General features: G+C 37.8%; 1 protein-coding gene across 1 annotated transcript in view; it reads right to left on the bottom strand.

Moving 5' to 3' along the window:
• The window catches only part of STIM2 (stromal interaction molecule 2), a 1,889,444-nt gene that overhangs the window by 273,537 nt on the left and 1,591,522 nt on the right, over positions 1–24,385 (bottom strand). Inside the window, exon 5 of the mRNA XM_044062150.1 lies at positions 5,327–5,442. Within this exon, the coding sequence (XP_043918085.1) occupies positions 5,327–5,442 (116 nt within the window). The remainder of the gene's footprint in view (positions 1–5,326; positions 5,443–24,385) is intronic.

A 24,385-nucleotide genomic window follows, 5' to 3' on the forward strand; every position in this document is an offset into this window, starting at 1 on the left:
TCTCAGAAAAAAATACAATGTCCACCTCAAGCAACAAGTCCAATATCAAACTAGAGTTGTTACAAACTGATGTGACATAAAGCAGTGCCAGATAGGATCAAGGACATGAAAGAAACTGTTATGCAAACCAGTAATTAGAATCTTGGATATTGAAGATATTATTATGAAGCAGGAAAGATCCCTATTCCAGCCCATTGTATTTCATGAAGCATGTTCAATATGACCATGGGACAAACAGTAAGCTCTAACTCAAAAACATCAAACCACCTCCCCTCAAGTAATACCTCCATAAAACCTCTCTTATGCTATCTTAGAATACCCAAGTGTTTATACCTCCAGCAGAAATTAGGAGGCAGAAGTAGAAAATAGAAAGGATGTACCTTTCTCATGAAACACGATCCGCTATTAAATCCACTAAGGGCTTACATCTCTAATAGGCATTACTTCATAAAACAGGCACAAGAAAGAAGGGCTCGAATCCAGATACCCCCCTTCTTTCTTGTGCCTGTTTTGGACCCCTTCTTTCTTGTGCCTGTTTTGGACCCCTTCTTTCTTGTGCCTGTTTTGGTCTTCCTAGTGGAGTTGTGGTGTGGGCACAAAACCTTGTTTGTGGATTTTTTTCAATACTTCATAAAAGAAAAAAAAGGATCAGGGAAGTACCCAGCACTCTCACTGGTCAAACAAATGATGAAGAAAAACAACAGGTCAACCACATAAGATGACAACCACCACTACAAGAACTGCAATTTAGAAAAATGTAGCATGTACGCTGAATATAAAACACTCTGATCTTGGTATGTGCATTTCAACAAAAACATACTGTATGAACACTAAGAGGCTGTAAATAAAACTTTCTACAGGCCAAGAAAGCCTAGTCTAGTTCATTAAGAATATTACTCTGTGAGGGACATTCTTGAATTATGTGGAAAAATTAAAATGGATGCAGTGGGCTAAAAAGTATACAATATACATAAAAATATGAACAAACATGAAAATTCTAGTGTACACATACTCCAAAAGAAGATACAGAGTAGCTTTAAACCACATCCAGTTAGGTGCTTTTACAGTTAATGCAAGCCTTCTGCAAACAATTTTATGTAAATGACCTGCAAGAGAAATTTAATCCCCATGACAGTTGACCTGTAATGGGTAAATGCAGGGATTTCCTCTTCTGCTATTACAGGACTGCCAAATGTTCTCCCTCTTCCCCATGCTCATTAGTTCATTCATCTTCTGCCCGAGTACAACATGGTGTGGGCTAGATAATTACACTGGCTAACATCCACCGGAAGATAACAACTTGCAAGACAAGAAACAAAACAAAGCGTATCAAAATATAATAACCTAAAGTAAGCTCTGTGACCCAAAGGGATGTAACCCAGACAACTGAGGTTCTGTTAGAGGCATCGGCTGGGGGGGTTAGGGAAAGGAAAGATGAGATATGACCAATGCATCTTCCTAGGAAGAGGAATGGGCATACACCACTGCGGTGTATTTCTTGTCAAAGATCCCTAGTGAAAACCAGATACATGACAAGGGAGGCCAGGGCTGTGTATGTACATCATCATCAGAAGTGAATCAATGCACCATGCTGCTGTTAATGCACACCAAATGCCTTAGTCTCTTAACAGAGCATACACATGAGTACTAACTGGGGTTTAAGGCAAACATGCACACTGTTGATGGCTGCCTCAATGACAGCCATCAGCACAGTGCAGGACTTCATGGCAAACAGGAAGTGGGGGGAAAAAGGATTGCAACAAATGTATATGATTACATATTTTATTAAACTACAGGAAATCCATCCAAAGCCACAAGGACAACAGGATATTTCACATTACACTATAGATGGCTTTATTGTAAGGCAAATCATATGGAGAACATGAATCTGATGCATCTGATATTGGAAGCAGCACAAATCAAGCATCCTGCATAACAAAACCAAAGGAAAGTTTAAAGGTAAGGACTCAGAAGGTTGAGTACTGAAGCAAAACAGCATCAAAGGAAGCCTGAGTCCTGGAATGATATTCCAAGCTATAAGCTTAGAGAAGATGTGGACCAATGCTCAAGTGGTCGCAATATAAACATATTCGACAGTGATATTACACACTAAGTGAGCACTGGAAGGAGTCATAACCCTGCCGCAGCAGTCCATAGCAGTAGCATTTCTCAAAGGGCAGCTATCCATCAAATGCCAAAAAAACACATTTAACAACTCATTTGTAAACGATTTGTTTAGACACTGCAAAACCCTCTCACTGAAGCAAAATAGAGAAACAAATGTTTCATCTTCCTAAACATTGCATCTTTCTCCTGGTAAAGCCTGAGATGATGGTAGGTATCCAAGGTATAAATGGCTCTTACTCTCCTTAGCTATGCCCCACAAAAAAAAACGAGCAAACAAATGGACAGACTAACAACTATTCTGGCATAAATTTTGCCAAGAAGCATGAGGTCATCCTAAGGGATACCAGATTTTCCTGAAAACTAAAAAGGATTCTCTAAAAATAATGGACTAATCCACAGTTCTGTCCTCTACAAACCTTTGATGTGCAAAGATGTGCTAAACATCCACTTTGACTATAAAATAAATGAGCCACAAATGAAACAGATGCCTAAGATAAGTTAAGACCAGCTACAAAGTGACCAACTAGATTAGCACAGGATACATCTATGCCCAATCACAGAATGTTCTCCATTTAACAGACATCTGATGAATGAAAGAATTCCTTGGCAGCCTCAATCACTTATACAACCCTATCTGGAAGATCTGGTGACAGCAAAACATGAAATTATGAGGGGATCAGGCCCTGAGATGGATCAATTTCTCACCTGCAACTACTAGGGACTTCCATGGATTGTAGCAGCATATTTTCCTGCATTGTTAAGAATATAAGAGCATAAAAACATACCCTTCTTGGCCACCACACAGTAAGCAGGGCAAAGATGATGAATACTGGCCTTTCTTTTCTGAATTTGGCAGTGAACTACAGAGACAGATGAAATGGTGGGGAAGATGTACAGCAAAGGAGATGAACAACTGATTAGTCTTCCTGAATTTCTCTAGAACTTTGCAAAAAAATTCAACTGACACTGTGTATCAAGGGCATGAAGCATGCTGCTCCCCAGAACCCTGCCCCTAAAAAGAAAACAGGCAAAGAAACTGGTAAAGGACAGAACTAAAACCACATTATGCAGGAAATGAGGGTTAGGTCTGTGGAGCATCTGAATCTTGTAAAAGAACAATTAGGATTCAGGTGACAGTGACCATTATGAAAAGTGTTTTTCTAAGAGATAAACTTCAAATCTACAAACTATCCATTTTGAATGTGGAATGGGGAAGCCTATAAATCTTGATGTTCAAGTCTCATGAGGAGAAAAAGTCTTCTAAGTTGCATAAAGATGCAAGGAACCCTTAAGAAATTGACTTTCATGCTAATGTTTGGGTCATAATTTGGCTGTTCATAAGGTCATGATGTGCCACTATGGCAGAAATGTACCTTGACCTTGGAATAATTACAACTCAAAACAAATATGTCAAAACTGGTCAGTTCCACATGCAAAATGACTGAAACAGGTTTTTAATTAGATGGAAACCTTTTTCCACTTACGACATATTTTTCAACTCTAGAATGGGATACATGGCTAGGCTTAAAAGGGCCCTTGTGGTCATTAGCTGAGTAAACACCTGCGAACATGTTTAATAAGGGGCATGTTTTTTTTTATAATTATAACAATATCAGAGACTCCCCTCCCCATAATCAGGCCAAGCAGAGTCAGAGGCTCTAATGCAGCAATCATGCTGACAAGTGGAGATCCAGCTGTCAACTCACCAAAAGTAGAACAGCATACTGCACCCTCAATGACTTGACAGCCTGAAAGCACAAATTTTTCAGCAAAAATAAAGACATGAGAATAAATCTGGTCTTTCTTCTCTGAGTTTTGCTAAATGGAGGGAAAACGAGGAAAAAATGGTAACCAGGAGTATTGCCCATCAAAGGAGAAAGTACTCACTCACAATCAAGTCCTTTTTTGACCTGCTCAATTAAGTTTACGTGAGAAAGGACTTTATTCTTTTTACTGGCAAAACTGGTTGATCTTCAGTGTCCCACTCCCAGAAGATGTTAGACACAAAGGTGCCCTTCATCCTCAAATCCGAGAGAGCTAGAGATGTAGCTTAGGTTGTCCATCAAAGACAGACCAACTGGCAACACTTTGTAATGAATCTGATGCAGGCTTACAGTGAAACAAAGGAACCTCTTGTGAGGACCCAGATGATGAAGTAATAAAAGGTATCTCTCAGGTCATAAAACACCATGCAGAAATCTGAAGGAAGCAGGAAAAATATATCCTGAAGAACTACTATCAGGAACTTGACAAACTGTGTGTGCTTAGTGAAGCAGCTAAGGTCTAGAATAAGAAAGAAGTTGCTTGTCACACATAGAATATGGAAGATACAGGAAGAGAGCACTACTGCTCATTCTAATGGAGGAACATGCTCTCTGACCCCTTTCAGCATGTTTCAGGAAATCCTTGTAGACATGCTGCTCTTTTAAGGGAGCTCTTGACAGGGAAGATACTAATAGATAAACTACCAGCTTAAAGATGCAGACATTTCTTTGAGGCAGAAACACTTGTAGCAGAAAGGTCACCACCCCCAAAGTCTTCCTTTGAATGTAATTTATGATACTCTTTGTACCTTTCCTGCTAAAGTTGTATATGGTCTTATGTCTTTAGAATTTTACTGTATTCAGTTATGGCATTGTTTACTTTTGTGTCTCACTAGAAGAACTGAAGGTGGTACACAATAATGCTGTCTTCACATGGGACTCATGCTGACTAACGCCACAGAAACAACACTGCAAGATAGATATTCAAATTACCTAAAAATACTGGCATTGGCAAATAGAATCTCAGCTGTTGCAGTACCTCTGCACTAACCTCTTTCTTGAATAGCTTCTTATGATAAGTAACTCAACCAGCTGTACAATCTGGTTCACAAAGTATGTCATTAAAAGTCATCAGAACAGCAAACACCAAAGCTATCTGCAACAGAGTTACAAATAAATGTGAAATGCTGAAGGCAAAACAACAACATTAGCCAAAAAGTACAAATGCAAATATCTCAAGTCAAGCACTGCATGAGACCAGCACAGGCTGCAACATTAAGAAGCACTGCTAAAGATTCTTAGCTTAATATTGTGTAAAATATTAGATACTGTATTTCTAACAAGAAAATTTAAAGCCTAGCCTAGCAAAGCATGTTCTTTTCATACTTTTTAACCTTTGTAACAAGATTAAAATTAAAAGAAAAAAATATACTGACGTGTGGGTGGTCCAAACAGCACCGCATCCATGGCTTTCAGATGTAGTTTCTGTCTGTGGCTTCGGTCAATAACTTTCAATTGTGAAATCATAAATGAAGCCTCATTAGCAGCCAATCTACATAAACACAAAAAAAATAAAACCAGAAATTACAGATTTATTACACTGACAGATATATGAAGAAACACAAGGCACTACTGAAAAATGTCATCAATAAAACTACTACACTCAGAGGTAGCAACATATTGAAGAAAGTACAGTTGTGTACACTTACCATAAATGTAGATGTTCGAGTGTATTCACTGTTGCAGTCATTACATTTGGGTAATTCTGCTGGCAGGTTGCCCTCAGCCGGCCTGAATTCCAAAGTCTTGGGTCCTGTGTCAGCCTCTCTCGCCCCTTCCCTGACGTCAGGTCGTCAGGGGTATAAAAGAAATGTCTGGTGCCATTTTCTTCAGTTTTTCTTGCCTCAGATGTCAGGTGCCCCTTAAAAGGGTAGCCAAGTTTTATATATATATATATATATATATATATATATATATATATATATATAAAAGAATAAATGCACCAATATAAATTTTACCTTCATCTATAAGCAAATACACCACATAGGTTGTATAAATCAGAGAAGGAAAGATAGGATCCATAGGATAAAGGCGGATGGTGGGTGGGTAACCTGGACTGCAACAGTGAATACACTCGAACATCTACATTTATGGTAAGTGTACACAACTGTACTATGTTCTTCGTGTTTCACTGCTGCAGTCATTACATTTGGGTAGAGTCCCAAAGCTATGGTTGGGAGGCTGGAGCTAAACAGCATTAGGAGTGGCTATGAGTCCCTGCCGAACTGCAGAGGCAAAGCCTGCTCTGGATTTAGAGTAGAATGGCAGATGATAGTGCTTTGTAAAGGTGTGCACTGAACTCCAAGTAGCAGCCTCTAAAATGTCCTTGGTTGGTACTTCCCTGAGAAAGGCTGCTGAAGTGGCTGCAGCTCTTAGTTGAATGTGGCCTAATGCCCTTAGGCACTGGCTTGCCATGGTGTAAGTAGCAGAAATTAATGCAGTGGCCTATCCACTTTGAAATAGTCTGCTTTGAGATAGCCTTTCCTTGTGATCCTGCACATGCCACTAGTAATTGCTCTGTCTTTCTGAAAACTTTGGTTCTGTTCAAGTAGAATCTAAGCTGTCTGTGTACGTGCAAAGAATGCAGAATTATTTCCCCCTTGTTCTGTGGATTTGGATAAAAAGTTGGCAGATGAATAGTTTGGTTAAGAGCCACACTGTACACCACCTTAGGCATAAATGTTGGATTTGCCCTCAGAGAGACCCCGTCTGGATAAAAAATGATGAAAGGTTTCACCGCCTGAGTTGGCTGTGCAGACGCTGATTGTTTTGCTGGGACAATAGATGAGGTATCTGAGGTAAGGTCCAAGCTGGGCATTGAGACAAGTTCTTTAGGATTGGAAACCAGTACTGGCGGGGCCAGTCTGGGCGATCAGTATCATTTTTGGCTTCTCCTGTCTGACCTTTAGGAGTACCTTGGGCAGGAGAGGCAGTGGGGAAAGGCATATACTGATAGGTTTTTCCAGCTGAAAGATAGGGCATCCACATTCCATGCTTGTCTGTGATAAGTCCTTGTGCAGAATCTTTTTAGTTGGTAGTTGTGAGGGGAGGCAAATAGATCTATGTCCAGGCATCCCCATTTCCTTGTTATCATGCTGAAGACTTGTGGATCCAACTGCCACTCATGGGGATCCATGAGATTTCTGCTTAGTTCGTCTGCCAGAGTATTTTTCCTTCCTGGCAGGAATTGTGCCTGCAAATGTACTTGGTAAGTTAATGCTGTGTCCCACAAAGTCATAGCTAGTCTGCAAAGGGGATAAGAATGTGTGGCCCCCTGCTTGTTTATATACCACACGACCGTGGTGTTGTCTGTCTTTATCAGCAGTTGTTCTGGATGAAGTAGGTCCTTGAAGGCTATCAAGGCATTCTGAACAGCTAGCATCTCTTTTTGATTGATATGTAGATGCATTTGGGTTGAGGACCATGTGCCCTGAATGCATCTTCCTGCCATGTGGGCCCCCCAGGCATAATCTGATGCAGCCGTTGTTAGTGTCTGCCTGGCTAGGGTTAATGTGAATGGCTTTCCCTTGTTTTGGTGACAAGCCTTTGCCCACCATCGAAACTCCTGTTGTAGGCAGGGAATAAGAGCAATCATTGTTTCCAGGCTGTGGCAATGTTGAGTCCAAACACTTTTTAGGTACCATTGAAGTTTCCTCATATGCAGTCTTGCATATGGAATTAGTAGGATGCAGGATGCCATGAAGCCCAAAGCCTGCAGAATTTTTCTTGCAGATAACTGGGCCTTTGTTGCCAACATCTTGAAATAGGTAGTCAGTTGCCTTTGTTTGTCTGGCATGAGATAAGCCATCTGGGCAGTTGTATTTAAGCTTGCACCGAGGAATATTATCTCTTGAGAGGGTACTAGTTTTGATTTCTTTTCGCTGACTGTGTACTCTAGGCATGTTAGAAGTCTTTGCACATACGCCAGATGCTGTAGAAGAATGTCTTTGTTCTCTGCTTGAATTAGACAGTCGTCCAAGTAAGGATATATTTGTATTCCTCTTTGTCTGCAGAATGCAATTACCGGTGCCAGGCACTTTGTAAAGACCCTGAGCGCAGTAGATAAGCCAAAGAACAGTGCAGAGAATTGATAATGCATTGAGCCTGCCTTGAATCTGAGGTATATTCTGCATAATTGTCTGACTGGGACATGCAGGTATGCCTCTCTTAGGTCTAGAGTCACCAGCCAAGCGTTCTTGGCCAGCATGGGCAGAAGCTGCTGCAAAGTCATCATCTTGAATTTTGGTATATCCAGGAATGCGTTCAGAATAGATAGGTTCAATATTGGTCTCCAGGTCTTGTCCTTTCTGGGTACCAAGAACAGTCGAGTAAAATCCTTGTCCCTGCTCTTGCTCTGGCACTTGTTGAATGGCCCCCAAGTCCATGAGGGATGAGACTTGTTTTTGTGCCTCTGCCCATTGTTTTTTTGGCAGATCTGGCCAGCCGTTTGCCTTTGGCAGGGTATGGAAATGGAACTTGTACCCTTGTGACACGATATTTAGAACCCACTTGTCTTGGGTTATAATGTACCAATTTTGAGAAAAAAGTGCTAATTTCCCCCCTAAGGGTGCTGCCAGGAGATAAGTGCTTGGTGCAGGCAGGGGGAAGTCATTGGGACAGTTTCCTGTATGGTTGTGATTTGTCTTCTCCAACTTTGAAGGTAGAAGCACCCCTTGCTTTGACCTGTAGGATCCTTGCGCCTGGGGTCTGCCCCTAGGGCATCTGGATCTACCCCTTTGAGGTCTGCCTGACACAGGAAAGGACCAATTCTTTGTAGGCCAGTTTCTACTAAACCTAGGTGGCTGTACTTGTAAAAAATCTTTGACAGATTGCATAGATTTAGCTTTGTCCTCCATTTTCTTTAACACCTCCTCTTCCTTAACACCAAACAAAGTATCATGCTGTAAAGGTGCATCTAATAATTTAACTTTGACATGATCAGGCAAACTTTGTTCCTTTAACCAAGCATGCCTCCTAATTACAGAACCTGTAACTGCGGCCCTGCAGGAGGCCTCCAAAGAATCAAAACCACATTGCAAATTATGCTTTCCAACTTGTTCAGCTGCATGCAATAAATCCTGCATTTCCTTGTTTTCTGCACATTCAGAGTTTAATAACATTTTCTGTATAAGCAATGCCATGATATGTTGCTGATATTTTAGCATATGAAACTGACAGTTTAAGGCCCTTATAGCCAAAGTAGCATATGTGTAAACCTTTTTTCCCCATCTGTCCAGTGCCCTAGAATCTCTATCAGAGGGGAAAGGGTTTTTTGCAGTGGAAGCCTTAACTCCTTTGGGACCCTGTGGAATAGTTTCTGGCTCTGCAGCAGGGTTTTTAAAAAGGAATTTATGAGAGTCAGGAACCCTGTAATACCTGTCAGGCTTAACAGGAGCTGGAGGTAAGGAGTCAGGGGTAAGACTAGACTCCGAAAACACATCATCTACAATATCTAACACAGGTGGAATGGCTAATGGCCTGTGTTGAGGAAGTAAAAGGAAATCCCTGAGTCTCTTTTTAGATTCTGAAAAATCTTGGCTCTCCCAGTGGAAATGCTCCCTCATGGTATGCAAGGTTTCTCCAAAAGAATAGTCCTCTGGAGGAGAAGCTGAAGGAATAGATTCTTCAGCATCAGAATCCTCATACGGGGGAAGAGAATATTCCTGATCAAAAGAGGAATCAGAATAAATAGAAACCTGTTCTGAAGATTCATAATCAGTCTCTTGCCTAGGCCTCTTATCAGGAGGGGGATGGGAACCCCTGATCAAAGTAATTAAGTCTTCGGCCATTTTGAGCATCTGTTTTTTGGGCATAGAGGCCTGTCCACATGGCTCTAGAGTTTGTTTCTGTGCTTTAGAAGGTTCTTTAGTCTTTGCCTTTGAAGCTGAGGTTGGCTTAATATAAAGATGTTTAGGTCTGAATACACCCTCAGAAGCCGGTGCCTGCTCAGCGGCTCTGGACCCATCTGAAGAAATAGTATCCGAGGCTCCAATACCTTGAGTTTCCAGCGGCATGACCGACTCCACGTGGGAGTCGGTAGATGGCTGCAACTCTAAAGTAGCAGGTGTCAGGGGCTGTGAAAGCACCTCACTGAGAACCGGCGACTGGCTTAGGAGAAGCTTCGTCGTCTGTTTTGGGCCTCGGTTGTTTGTCTCTCTCCTTTTCTTTGCGTTTTTTGTGAACTCCAGTAGTCGGATGGCTATCCGACATTTGTGGATAATTAAATCTGCGTCCAAAATAGTTTAAAGCAAAATCATACCGACGCTTAACAGTGCGTTGGTTAAATCTAGCACAAAACAGACAACAAGCAATGTTGTGATCAGGGCCTAGGCAAGGAATACAGTAAGAATGAAAGTCCTTATGAGGTATTTGCTTTCCACAAGAAATATTAACTTTTTCTGACATCGGTCTGGAGCAAGAAAAAAGTTTCCCCAACGGAGTACTTAGCTTTATTGAAGACTTCGGATCTGAAACTTGAACACGAAAATCTCAGGAGTTGGCTGACCGGCACTTACAAACTGCTTCTGCTTTGGGCACCGCGCGGCAAGAAAGACTGAAGAAAATGGCACTAGCCGCTTCTTTTATACCCCTGACGACCTGATGTCAGGGAAGGGGCAACAGCAGCCGATGCAGGACCCAAGACTTTGGAATTCAGGCCGGCTGAGGGCAACCTGCCAGTAGGATTACCCAAATGTAATGACTGCAACAGTGAAACATAAAGAACATCCATCCTATGCAGAGCGCTACAGCTAAGTAACACAAAAAGTGCTCCAATTATGAAATTAGACTGTTCTTACCATAATGGAGCTAGCCTCCTGTAAATCTAAATGAAACTCAATTTCCTGTTTTTTTTTCCATTTTCAGCAACAGAACATCCTGGGCTATCTGCCAAGATAGGCACCACTCTTCCTCCTATCATTTTTCTATAATCTGTATGTCACGTCTGAGTTTGCTTACTTCCACTGGTCATGAGAAGATATTTAGTCCTACCTGTGGAATGTGTTGCAATAGCTTTCTTACATATGAATCTGTTATGGTATCACCAACAGCCAACCTCAAAAGTGGCTATTTTGCTTCCTTCTCAGAAACATTTGTATGGATTTTTTTTCCATTTTATTTTATCTACAAATTGCTTTTTGTGGGCTCCCTATCCAAAGTGGGAGACAAAATACAGGTAATTTCAACAATGAAAATGTGATTCTGACTAAAAAACAGCAAATTTTGAAACTAGTTATTTTACTTTATGCACAGTAGGGGTAAACACCCTTCACATCCCTGCTACTTATATATACTACCTCTTGAGACTGTTGTACGTCAGAAGAGAAGGAATACTCTGAGACACTGCATACTCTATACATATTAACTATATTCAATTTAATCTCTCACTACCCCTAGGATTATAATTATGATACTCAAGGCTTTTGATAGGACCCTCTTTTTGTGTTTCATTCCACCATACCACTAAATGGAACACATTATTAGAGTTGTAACCCCATGGGAAAATGGTACAAAGCCTAATATGTTTGCATATGACATAATTCACCTTAACTATCAGGGAGCAAAATTTTTTTTAAACGTGATCATCAAATCTACTGAGTCTTTTTTAGAGCACAAAACAGAAAAGACAAGTTATACCAAAGATACAGGGAATATAATACAAAAATAAGATGTTACTATTATAATACTCAAAGTTTAAGCACTAATAGAGATGAATTGAAAGTCGTTGAACTTTCAGAAATATATGAGATAGTTGCCATTACTAAAACATGGAACTCCTCAAATTTGTAAATTCCAGGGTACAATAAATATGAATGCTTAAGGGATGACATGAGGTGTGGAGGGGTAACTCTTTCAGTTCGTGAATCAATACCATCAATGATGATAAATATAAATCCAACTTTAGAAAGTATAATGCTTCAAGTTGATAATATTCTATCAAATGTACCAGTTACAATAATATTATGCTACAGCATACCCACCATGGACTGAATAAGACATCATGACTATCCACCTGAGTTGGATAAAACACATGAGGCTAAAAACTTAATATCATTGAGAAATATAAACTACCCAGGTGTAGGCTGGAGTGCAAAAACATCTAGTAATAACCATGCCATTGAGAAACCTGCTTACCATAATATTTCACAGTTAATTACAGAACCAACTAGAGGTAATAACATTCTTGATTTACAAGGAACACATTTTCCATATTTAACCAAGAACATTCAAACTTCAGTACCTTTAGGTTTCTCTTACCATTTTTTCAATATTTTTAATTGCCTGTAATGGATAAATCTAAGACTTGGTTTAACAAAATAGTTACAAGCTTACTGATTGGCACCAAGTGCAAGAAAGTTTGTAATCAATAAATTGGACAGCCAACTTGTTAAAGATGATGGAGAATGCAATTGTCTATTTAGAATTTTATGTAAAAGTTTTGTGAAAGCAACTCAGTATAAGTCAGTTAATCATAATTAAGTCTCTGTATTGTGGAATCATAACTTCATAAAGATGCAGAACAGGAAAAATGGCACTATTCACCTATCATAAATATCCTAACCACTATACAACAAGGAAAAGTTAAAGCTGCAGTGTAAAGAATTATAGTCCACAATACAATCTCAGAAAAAAAAATATGAAAACATGTTGGCCAGTTTTAGTACAAACATAACAAAGCTCAAATATCTAAATTCCTTTAAAAATAATGTTGAACGTATTATTATGATTTCAAAAGATGGTGTGCTTCTCAATGATCCTGAAAAGATAGCAAACACATTTAACACTTAATAAATAACTGCAATAACAACAGTAACATAGAACTTCCATCATTTGATAAAGTGATAGATTTTTCAGTAATTTGCCCTATGATTACTGATGATATGTTAGTAAGAGCATTAAAGAAAATACAGTCAGCTACATCTAGAGAACCTGACTATATACCTGGGATTTTGTTAAAAAAGTAAAGGGTTCTTTAGCTGGTATATTAAAATCAATATTTAACAGCTTACTTCATCCAGGTGTTGTTCCTGATATATGATCGAATATACAGCCACTCCTATGTATAAAAACTGGTGACAGGCTGGCAGTAGAGAAATACAGGCCTTTAATATTGAAAACAATAGTGCATCAATTAATATCTACCTATACTGATTTATAATGTCTTGGTTGATACTTACCAACCTCACTGGATTTTATGATCACGTAACTAAAGCCATGGATACTGGTTTATGTATAGGTGTAATTTATTTAATAAATCAAAAGCTTTAGTCAAATCTATCATTTGGCAATCCTGACAAAACCTTATAAGACCTAGAGGGAAATACTTATTTGATTAGGTGGATAAGTAATTACAGAAGGCAAAAAATCAGCTCTAGCATATGTTAAATTGGGAGTGCTCAGGGTTTGGTACTTGGGCATCTCAAGTTTAGTGTCACATTTGCTTTTTTTCCCACTAATAAACATTGTTGGCTATCTAAGTACACAGATGACAGCAAAATTGGATTTTTTGCAAATAATAATGACAACTTTCATATTATAAATGAATGCATGTTACTCATTAATAAGTTGGCAATTCTAATTGGTTTATCATTTAGTGAGAAAAAATACAGCACAATGTCTTTTAAGAAACCTAATGCAATCAAACCTATTAAATTATCATCATTCACCTTATCAGATGTAAACAACTTTAGGAACCTTGGAATCATGACTGACCCCATCTCTTTCCTTCAAAATCCATGTACAAGCAATATACAAAAATGCTTTACAACAAATAGTCATGATGCTTAAAATTTTAAAACAACGGATACTTCTTATCTAATAAAACTATAGAAAGCTTAAATTAGGTCAACACTGGAGTATAACAGTTTTTGTACAAATAATATTGGGCAATTAAAATGTACAGAAGCTGCACAAAGAAAATGTATCGAACTACTACCGGCTATAAAGGATATGTCTTACAAAGACAGGTGTGAACAGTTAGGCCTATTTACTTTGCATTACAGATACAACAGAGGCAAACTCATACTCACTTATAAAGTATTCACTGACTAATTTCTTCAGCCATCTCTTTGTCTTGAGCTGTACAACAACACAAAGACTCACAAACATCACAACTTAAAATTCTATTTGGAATTGTCATAAAAGCATCAGAGCTGGTTACATAACTCATAGAATAGCACAATTATGGAATACAATACCAGAAACTATCAGAAGTGCAAATATGAATAACTTTTAAGTTACTTCTTGATAAATAGGCTGAGAAATGGGTATTTGAGCCCACATTCACTGATACAGTGTTCCTTGAAGTTCATCAGGCCAGAACACTTTCCTTCAACTTATGAACTTTTCTCAAACAGTAAAAAACTGACGAGAGTGTTAAGAACCTTCTCCTTATGCAACTGCATCCTGCCTGCAGCACCACTTGCAAAGACCTGTTTTTGAAATGTTTGCTGCGAAGGTAACTTATGTAACTGCAACTTCTATCTTATGAAAAAGAACTACACAGGTTAAGTAGCTCGGTTTATGAAGTATTAGCACATCATACCTCGATAAATAATAAGAAACATAAGTGCAGCTGGCTTTTTTATACCTCCTGTAGTAGGTGTATCCTAGGCTACCAACCACTAGGCCCCTTTTAAGCCTAGCCATGCAAACCAAATGTTACCCACAAGTTTGATTTATATATGTGGTGATTTACTGACTGCCTCCTTTCATCAGACACATAAGCATCAGACCAGGGGTAAATTTTCTATTACCCATCCACTGGTCCAAACTGTGCTTACATACGGTTAGGGAGAAACTCTGTTTCATGTGGATGGGGAACCTGTTCCAGAAAATGGGAGATCTCTGAGAAATGCATCTTTCTCTGGAGCATGTCCTATTTATGTTGCAAGCAAAATGTAGGTCTTCTGATCTAGTAGTTCTGATGCTGTTTATTTTGCGGATGTGCAAAATGTTCATCAAAACAATTTCCAGGGATGCCTGCAAAGAGCACCTCTCAGAAGTCTATATAATACCGATAAAGAGACATGGTTTTGAAGAACTCAAAATAGGACATTGCATTAACTCCCTGTATTCTTTTTATGAGGAACCTTTGTGGACATTCCAGTTGCTGCATGTGTCTGGTCAGGTACCTACCAAAAGGGGAATTATAGGTCACAGGTAAGTACTAGGCTATCTGCACTTGTGGGTCATTTTGAACCTAGCAACATTTCTCAACTCAAAGGCAAGAATCAAACCCTGTAACTTGTGTCTGTGAGACAAACACCTTAACCATTAAGCCAACCCCCAATTATACTTTACGAGGGGTCTGATAAGGGCAGACTACAGTGGTAAGTTGCCTCTCTGGATCTAGATGCCCTGCCCTTACTTATAAGTCGAGCAATAAAGAACAATGTTTTTACTACCATAGCCATGTGTTGGTCAAGGCTAGATTGCTACCTGCAGTGGATATAAAAAGTATACACACCCCTGTTAAAATGCCAGGGTGTTGTGATATAAAATAGGAGACCACAATAAATCATTTCAAAACTTTTCTCACCTTTAATGTGACCTATAACCTGTTCAATTCAATTGAAAAACAAACAAATCTGTTAGGGGAAAAATATAAAAAATAAAAAAAACGTACAATAAGCTGGTTGTATAAGTGTGCTCACCCTTAAACTAATACTTTGTTGAAGCACTTTTGATTTAATTACAACATTCAGTCTTCTTGGGTACATACCTGCCATCAATTCAAGAGACTCTGATTAACCCCCAAATAAAGCACAGCTGTCCTCGTATTGATATTCCTGACATTTACTCAGTTGCCTGCTACAGCAAAAGCCATGGTTCGCAGAGAGCTTACAAAGCATCAAAGGAATCTCAATGTTGAAAGGTATCAGCCAGGAGAAGGGTAAAAAAAATTTCCACAACATTGGATATACCATGGAACACAGTGATGACAGTCATCAAAAAGTGGAGAAAATATGAGATAACAGTGATGTTGCAAAGAACTGGACGTCCCTCCAAAACTGATGAAAAGACAAGATGGAAACTGGTCAGGGAGGCTGCCAAGAGACCTACAGCAACACTGAAGGAGCTTCTGGCAAGTACCGGTTTTGTACTACATGTGACAATCTCCCGTATTTTCCATACGTCTTGACTATGGGGCAGGGTTGCAAGATGGAAGCCTTTTCTTACACAAAAAACATCCAGGCCCAGCTAAAATTTCGAAAACGATACATCACGTCTCACAAAAGCATGTGGGAAATGGGTTGTAGTCTGATGAGATCAAGGTTGAACTTTTTGGCCACAATTCCAAAAGCTACTTTTGGTGCAAAAACAACACTTCTCATCACTTCTGTGAACCATGGGCTTTTGCTGTAGCAGGCAACTGAGTAAATGTCAGGAAAATCATACCAGGATAGCTGAACTTTATTTGGAATTACTCAGAGTTTCTTGAATTGATGGCAGGTATGTACCCAAGAAGACTGAATGCTGTAATTAAACCAAAAGGTGCTTCAACAAAGTATTAGTTTAAGGGTGTGCACACACAACAAAGTATTAGTTTAAGGGTGTGCACACATATGCAACCAGCGTTTTTGTAGTTTTTAAATTTTTATGTTTTTCCCCAAACAGATTTGTTTGCTTTTCTATTGAATTGTACAGTTTATAGGTCACATTAAAGGTGGGAAAAGTTTTGAAATGATTTATTGTGGTCTCATTTTGTTACATCACAAAACCCTGGCATTTTAACAGGGGTGTGTACACTTTTTATATCCATTGTATGTGTGTGTTGTGTGTCTGTGCATATATATATATTACATATACATTATTTAGATGTGTGTGTGTGTGTATATATATTTATATATATATATATATATATATATATATATATATATATATGTATATATATATATATATATATATATATATATATATATAAAATATGGGTCTAGGACTATTCACTGAAAGCACATTTCACTGAAAGTCAAATGACTGTGCACAAACCACTGAAGCACATTTCAGTTAAAGTTATATATGGCCTTTTCCCCACTGTAGTGCGACCCTGGAGTTAGAATATATAGTAAGGGGGTGGGGGGGTATAGCCCCCCACATAGTTTGGATATATATTAAGTTTAGAAAAAGAGTAATTTATTGAAATTGCAAGTATCCATGTGTATAGTTCAAAATATTTAAAATAGGTGGGGGGGCTACACCCCCACACACCCCCTTATTATATATTCTAACTCCAGGGTCGCACTACAGTAGGGAAAAGGCCATATATAACTTTCAGTAAAATGTCTTTCACTGAATTGTGTTTTCAGTGAACTGTGCACAGTCAAATGTATTTCAGTGAAATGTGCTTTCAGTGAATAGTCCTAGACCCAATACATATATATATATATATATATATATATATATATATATATATATATATATATATATATATATATATATATATATATATATATATATATATATATATATATATAAAATATACCACAAATAAAAAAAACAAAAGTAACCACAGTGGAAAATATATCAGATTCTGATGAAGTCCCCAGTTTCAGGATATGAAAGCATTCAATCTGTGTCTTTGTATGTTGGAAGAATAAAAGCAGCTTGGACTGAATAGTTTGGCTGACTGGAAGTGTTTCCTACTGCTTCACAGTGTATGGTTTTGGACTTTTTATATATAAAATATACATATGTTATATATATATATATATATATATATATATATATATATATATATATATATATATACATATATATATATATACACGTGAATGCGCACGCGCGGATATTATATAGTATAAAGGGGAAGGGGTATTTAGAATTGTTAAGTATAGAGAAATTGTTGATGATATTATGAATAGAAAAGAGGAAGTGAAAATCATGACAGGATACCTTAATAAGGAATTTGATACATCTGGACATAAAATATTAGGGGGACTAATGAAAGAATACAATATAACTGAAAAAGTCAGGAAATTATGTATACCAGTATATAGTAATAATGAAGTAAAAATAGTTGTGAACAGCTGGTTAAGTGGTGCGTAAGAAGAAGATGAAAAAATTAAAGCTATAAAACTAAGGCAATGGTGTAATCAGAAAGTAGAATGTCAAGATTTTTTTTACTCTTAAGATGAATTCTGATTCTCACATGCACAGTTCAGTTTTTCCTATCTATTACTTTTATAAAACATCCTCTCTTCTCGTTTTTGTCTTACTTGACTCATACTTCACTTTACACTCCTCCCTTTTATCAGTTAACCGTGGACTAGTAATTTTCACATTTTATACAAAAATCCACAGATATTGTCAGGACTGTTTCTCTTAAATCCATGTCCTTGTTTCATCATTTCTTATATCACAGATTATCCCATCTCTTGTTAGGGAATCAAGAAATTCCCCAAATTCATAGTCTTTGGCTCTGTTCCTCAATTAAGTAATGTATCCATAGTCTCTGTAGTTGTAATCTTATAAAGCCCAAATGTCTAATAAATGGCACATTATTTCTGGGCTGGTAATAATTACTTTATTTCTAAGTACTTTTCTTTTGTATTTCACTTACTGAAGAAAAATAAGAGTTAAAATACCTTTATGGTTTCTTCCCTAGCAGCAGACATGAATGCTGCAAAGTGAATTGTTTCTGATTTTCAGCCAATTCATTTGCAGTAAGGAATAGACTATGTGCAATACAGCCGGCTGTTTTGCATGTTATTGAACAAAACATAGAAGAAAAATTGCATGTTTATGATGTAAAAGCTTTAGAATATAAGAACTTAGTTTGTCAGAGATGGTATGCCTACTTTTGGGTTGAGGAAGCTGAAGAAATAAGAAAACATTTAGTTTTAAGGTTTATCTTATTTTATATATTTTGACGCTCCTCCAAGCTTATGTAATCTGACATTTTATATAGGTATAGGTGTATGACTTGTTTTAGCACACTCACAAATCACCATCTGTTTATTCAATACCATTTGGTTGACTGAAACAGATGATCAACAGATATGTGAGATCTACAATGCCCAGGTAGGGAAATACTCCCTTTCCTCAGTGACTGCTTGATCTTAGAGTTAGTATATATAACAAGCAGGGGATGTGCAACGTGCAGCACCCCACAAGGGAGGCAGAGGGGGGTATGCCCTCCTACAAAAATACTTCTTTTTAGTTTAGTACACACCAGGGTAATCCCCTTAGCATGTGCAGAATGTGTCGACATTACATGTTTTGAAATACATGTGTCAGTATACTGGTCATCAACATTAGTCATTTGACCAGTTACTATAGACCCATATATTGTATATAATGACTGGGGTGGTGGAAGCAGAGTCCGTACATCAAGGGGGTGTAGGAATGCTTGCACTCTCTGCAACTAGCATTATTTTACAATGCCTGGATATGTTTTTGCTAGAAATTTCAGTTTATACGCAATTTTCCTTCTAGTGAAAGAATTCCTGATGACTGTTGATAAGCCACATTCCCACAGAAAATTATACTTATCTAGCTGCAAGCAAAAAAACTCGAGGGAAATATAATTCTTCAGTCTGCAGATACATGTTTAACTTTTAGAATGTATTTTCAATACTTTCAGATACCATGTCAAGTCAGGATGATCAATAAATAACACAGAGAGGGTCAATGTGGTGCAACTTCCATGAAGTCTGTATTTAAACCAATTTGTCTAGAACTGCTTAACATATCATGTGTTACACAGCACAGTAGCTATTTCATTTGCATAAAAGCTACAGATATGACAGATTCCTTTAAACATTACTACCCTGAATTATTTCTACACTGTGACTAAAGGATGAGCTGCATTTTTAGATAGAATTTACTGCAGTTGCATATGCAACCCTGAAGGGATGCCACATGAGATAATATTTTAAACTTTATGCAGTACAGCCTCTCACACTTTGCAACAAGGTCTTTAAGAAGCCACTGTGATGTACTCAATGCTGCAGTGGTTCTTGGTTCTCAAGCAGGGTTGGAGAGGCAGCACCGTCTTACAAGGGTGCTTCTTTCCTGAGAAACAGCTGTCCTACAATAAAGGAAAAGAAAAAATGGGGGCGTCAAATACTAAAGATGTCACATACCTGTATCAACTATAGACAGTGCCCATTTCTTCTTTTGCAGGCCAACTAGATCATGGGATGCTTGTCTACAGTGTACTTTTCCCATGCAGAGAAAATCCTAAATGGCCTGTAACTCATTGCTAATGGAGGATCTCTATAGTCGTACCTTCCATGCAAACACTTTACTATGTCTGCTCATTAGCATCAGCAAAACTAAGTTAACTGCTAGCTATGTGAACATTCATTGAGCAAGACACTGCACTGATCTTCTTCTTCTTCAGCTCAGCTCATGCTGCATAATGGTTTAGGCATGTGGAAGGTGCACTAGAAGCTTTGGAAGCTGGCCCCCTGTTGTGTCCTGTGCAGGATGCAACCCATACAGCTAAGGTTACTGTGTAGCAGTGTTACAATGATGAACACGACTATTAAGATGCAACATTTGTACATCATCATCTAGTATGTTTCATACAGGTATAGATCTGCATTATCAACATCATCTGTCTGCCAGTTTACAATGTACAGCTGCCTTCATCCAAAACTTCACTAAATCTACTCAGCAGAATAACTGTCAGGGGCAGTCATACACAGAAAGATTTGTCTTGAACATTTTACCTGGAAGACCAATAACATCAAATTACAAGCCTAGCACAATGCAGTTTTCCTTCTTAGCCCTGATATTTGAAGCAAAACAGCCCAAAAAGTATAAGCAGCCAACATATTTTCTTCCGATCTATATAACACATGTGATTTTATAATACTCCCATATGCTTTATCACAGGACAATTAAAAACTTCTTTTGCATCTCTCCAACCTAGAGGATTTTTTTTAGATAATTGAAATCAACAGTCTTCTAAAAGATCAATCCATGTTTATTATTTGTAATGATCTCTAAAAGTGTAATCTAGACCCAGAGATAAATATTTTTGCTAATGGTCATATTTGTTCTCATAGAGAAATTTAAATCTGTTATAATGTTACAATATCCATACTCTGTCCCCTACTGCTTATCTGTCATAAAATGCACCCAACTCCCACTCAGTAAGTCAGACTTAAACATATAACAAAATGCAGTACTATGGACGTGCACTATTAGTATTCTATTTAATAAGAATGAGAGGTCAGGTAAAACCTTAACACGGTTTAGTATTTAAGATGTATAATACACCTTTTAATCAAAAAATAATAACCTAAATTTACTAATCCATATGTTTTACAAAGAACTTATAGCACATAATAACAAATACTTTCTGTATTCTTTAACAAATAGGTGTCTAACACAATCCTACCAGTAATCATCAGTTTTACATGCACCTTTACCTCACCATTAATCATGTTCATTTTAATTACATATCCCATCTTTGAAAATGTTATGAAACAATATATGTCACTTACTTGTAGCTATAAACATCATAAATGTGATAATGTCAAGATTAATGATTTTAATTAAAAAATCCACACTAACAATGTTCAACTAAAATACACATTGTTCCAGCTACCTCACCATCAGTGTTATTCATTTTAGTTATAAAAGATAAACTTAGTCAACTTCTTTGTTGGAAGCACTAACAGCTATGACCATGTCAAGGCATAGCAAACCCCTGCTTTGAATGTATTACAAAGAATCATAGTCATAAAACTTACTTATAAGAATACTAAAAAAAAAAGTAACAATGCATGTAAATCAATCTTGATCCAAAACACTGGTACCAAACGGAATGAAACAATGAAGCCACAGACGGAAGCACTGGAGAGGCACTTTAATACACGCAACAGTATAAAATAAACATGGGTAAATAGCGCATTAACGAGTTAAAAACTTGCGTTTTCGTTTAACAATACTTCATCAGATCAGAAAACTCAAGTTTTTAATTTGTTAATGTGCTGTTTACCCGTGTTTATTTTATACTGTTGCATGTATTAAAGTACCTCACAAGGGCTTAGGTCTGTGGCTTCATTGTTTCATCCCGTTTGCTACCAGTATTTTGGGTTACTGGTTTCTACTGGAACATTTTTCGGTTCTTTTTTGTTGTAAATCAATTTTGACTTAACTGTTCAAAAAGCATTAATAACATGGCTAGCAATCTTCAGTTTTGAAAAAAAGAACATCACTTGGACATAATTCTTAACATAGCCCTGTTAGTACATATACTTTTCAAATTATAGAATGCCATGTAATATATGAGTAATTGTCAAAATAATTGTGCCTCTAATTTGGCTATTACTTGTTAGAGCACAGTGACAATCTAGGTGCATAAATTTAGTTTACAGAGGCAACACATTCTGACTAACAACAATATCACTCATTACCCGAGTAAGACAAAACCATGTCCAACAAATGGATCTTTCACAAAAATAACACCTTTAAATAGGCATAAGCACTGATAAAGCTAACATTCTGCTCTGAAGATTCAGTTCTAAATAATACCAGCAAAGGTTATCATACGTATTAATAAAAGAATAGCCCTATTTTAAGTAAACATCTAGTAAACTAAATAAATAATTATAATTTCAGGTTTCCACTATTTGAAAACACCTTTTGGATTCCAAACTGTGCACCCGCCACTCTTTTCCTGGCTAAACATTGCTACAACTCTATACATAGTGTCCTTCTGGTCTTCTTTCATAATTTAAGCTGCTGGGGTTTCATCAGAAGATTCAGAATATTTACCACCCTTAAAAATTCTAACCAAATGATCTGCTGTCTAGCAGTAGTAATAACCTACACATATTCTACTGTACCTATTAATCTAACGCAAGATCTTAACATTATTATTATTGCCACTCAGCAAAACAAAAATGTAATTCTGTGACATACAAAGGATCTAACTCTTCTGATTTTTTACAATATATACAAGAAAGTTATGTATCTACCATTAATCTAGATCTGTATTGACGTCTTCCATACATCTCTACCTGTGGGTTATTGGAACCAATCAGATCTGAAGCTGTCAATCAAATAATGGCTCTGAAGCTCAAACTCTTTTCCCATAATGCCCTGCATCACCCACTCTCCTAAGATCGAGTTTGCCCTTCTCATACTGGACCTCTACAAACAGGCCATAAATAAAAACCCATAAAGGCCAAGACGTGATGAGAGCCAACACAAATAAACTTCAGAAGGCTCACACGGTCCTCTGGAAGCAGAATACCAAAAAGGAGTCAATTTGGAAGAGAAACAGAAGGAGGGAATGTTGAGATGGATGGAGGACAACACAGATATAGCATTATGGTAAATACATAACATTTGTACCAGATGTTGTCCTTTCCATCTGTTTCTACCTGTAAGACAGAGTTCCTAGCCAGGCTGATCTAAGTGGTAGTAAGGAAGGAGGAAGACATTCTGCAGAATGGAACAGCCAAGTACAGTCTTCAACCTCAACTGAATGTCAAGCATGTAGTAAGTCACAAAAGTGCAACTGTTTACCCAAGAAGCTGCTAAACAAATATTGTACAATGATTTATGACTAAAGAAAGCTGCTAAGGTAGATAATGCCCTTGCAGAGTGAGCCTTGGATTTGAATGGCAAGGACAACCCATTGACTTTATGCACAAAAGAAATACAGTCAGTAAGCCATTTGGACAAGTTGACTTTAAATACTCCCAGTCTAACTCTGGAAAAAGAAGAAGTTGGTTAGATTTCCTGATGTCTTTTGTTCTATGTAAAGAAAATATTAACTGTTGGTGCAGATCTATGCAGTGAAGAATGTACTTTCTTTATTAGTGAATGTTGAAATAAAACTATGGGAATGGACAGACTGGTTTAAGTTGGACCTAGAAGCCACCTAATGCAAAAAAGCTAAATTAGTCTGTAAATATAACCTATGCTTGAGAAAAATTAAATAAGGTTTCCACGGCAAAGCCTGAAGTTCTGTCACTGGACTGGCAGAAGCAACTGCAACCAAGAACAGGTTCTTCCAAGACAGAAACTTTAGGTCTGCTGTAGCAGCAGGCTCAAAAGTTCAGATCCCAAGGTGGAACTGGAAGGGTGGTCTGAGGATAAAGGTCCCCTTCAAGAAAGCTTTAGATAACAGGAAAACTACAGGAGAATGATTTTGACCAACATGAAAGCTAAAAATGCTCACCAGCTGAACCTTGACAGTGGAGATGCTTGGACATGACTGAAAAAGAGTCATGTCTAAGTCATTCAAAATTGCACTTAAAGGAACAGAAAGGGGATCCAGGCCTTTACAGAGAGCACAGGAGCTAAAACTTTTCCATTTACTGCAATACATTTTCCTGCAGAAAGATTTAAGAGGTGGGGAAATAATATGTATGACTTGAAGACAGTTTGGGATTTCTAGCCATCACTGGAAGTGGAGGACCAAGTGATCAGTGTGAGGGATTTGACATCTGTGTGAGGCTGGCCCTACA

This window comes from Protopterus annectens, chromosome 2.part1 (genome assembly GCF_019279795.1).
Source record: "Protopterus annectens isolate FY-2018-M chromosome 2.part1, PAN1.0, whole genome shotgun sequence".
NCBI classification, from domain to species: Eukaryota; Metazoa; Chordata; order Ceratodontiformes; family Protopteridae; genus Protopterus; species Protopterus annectens.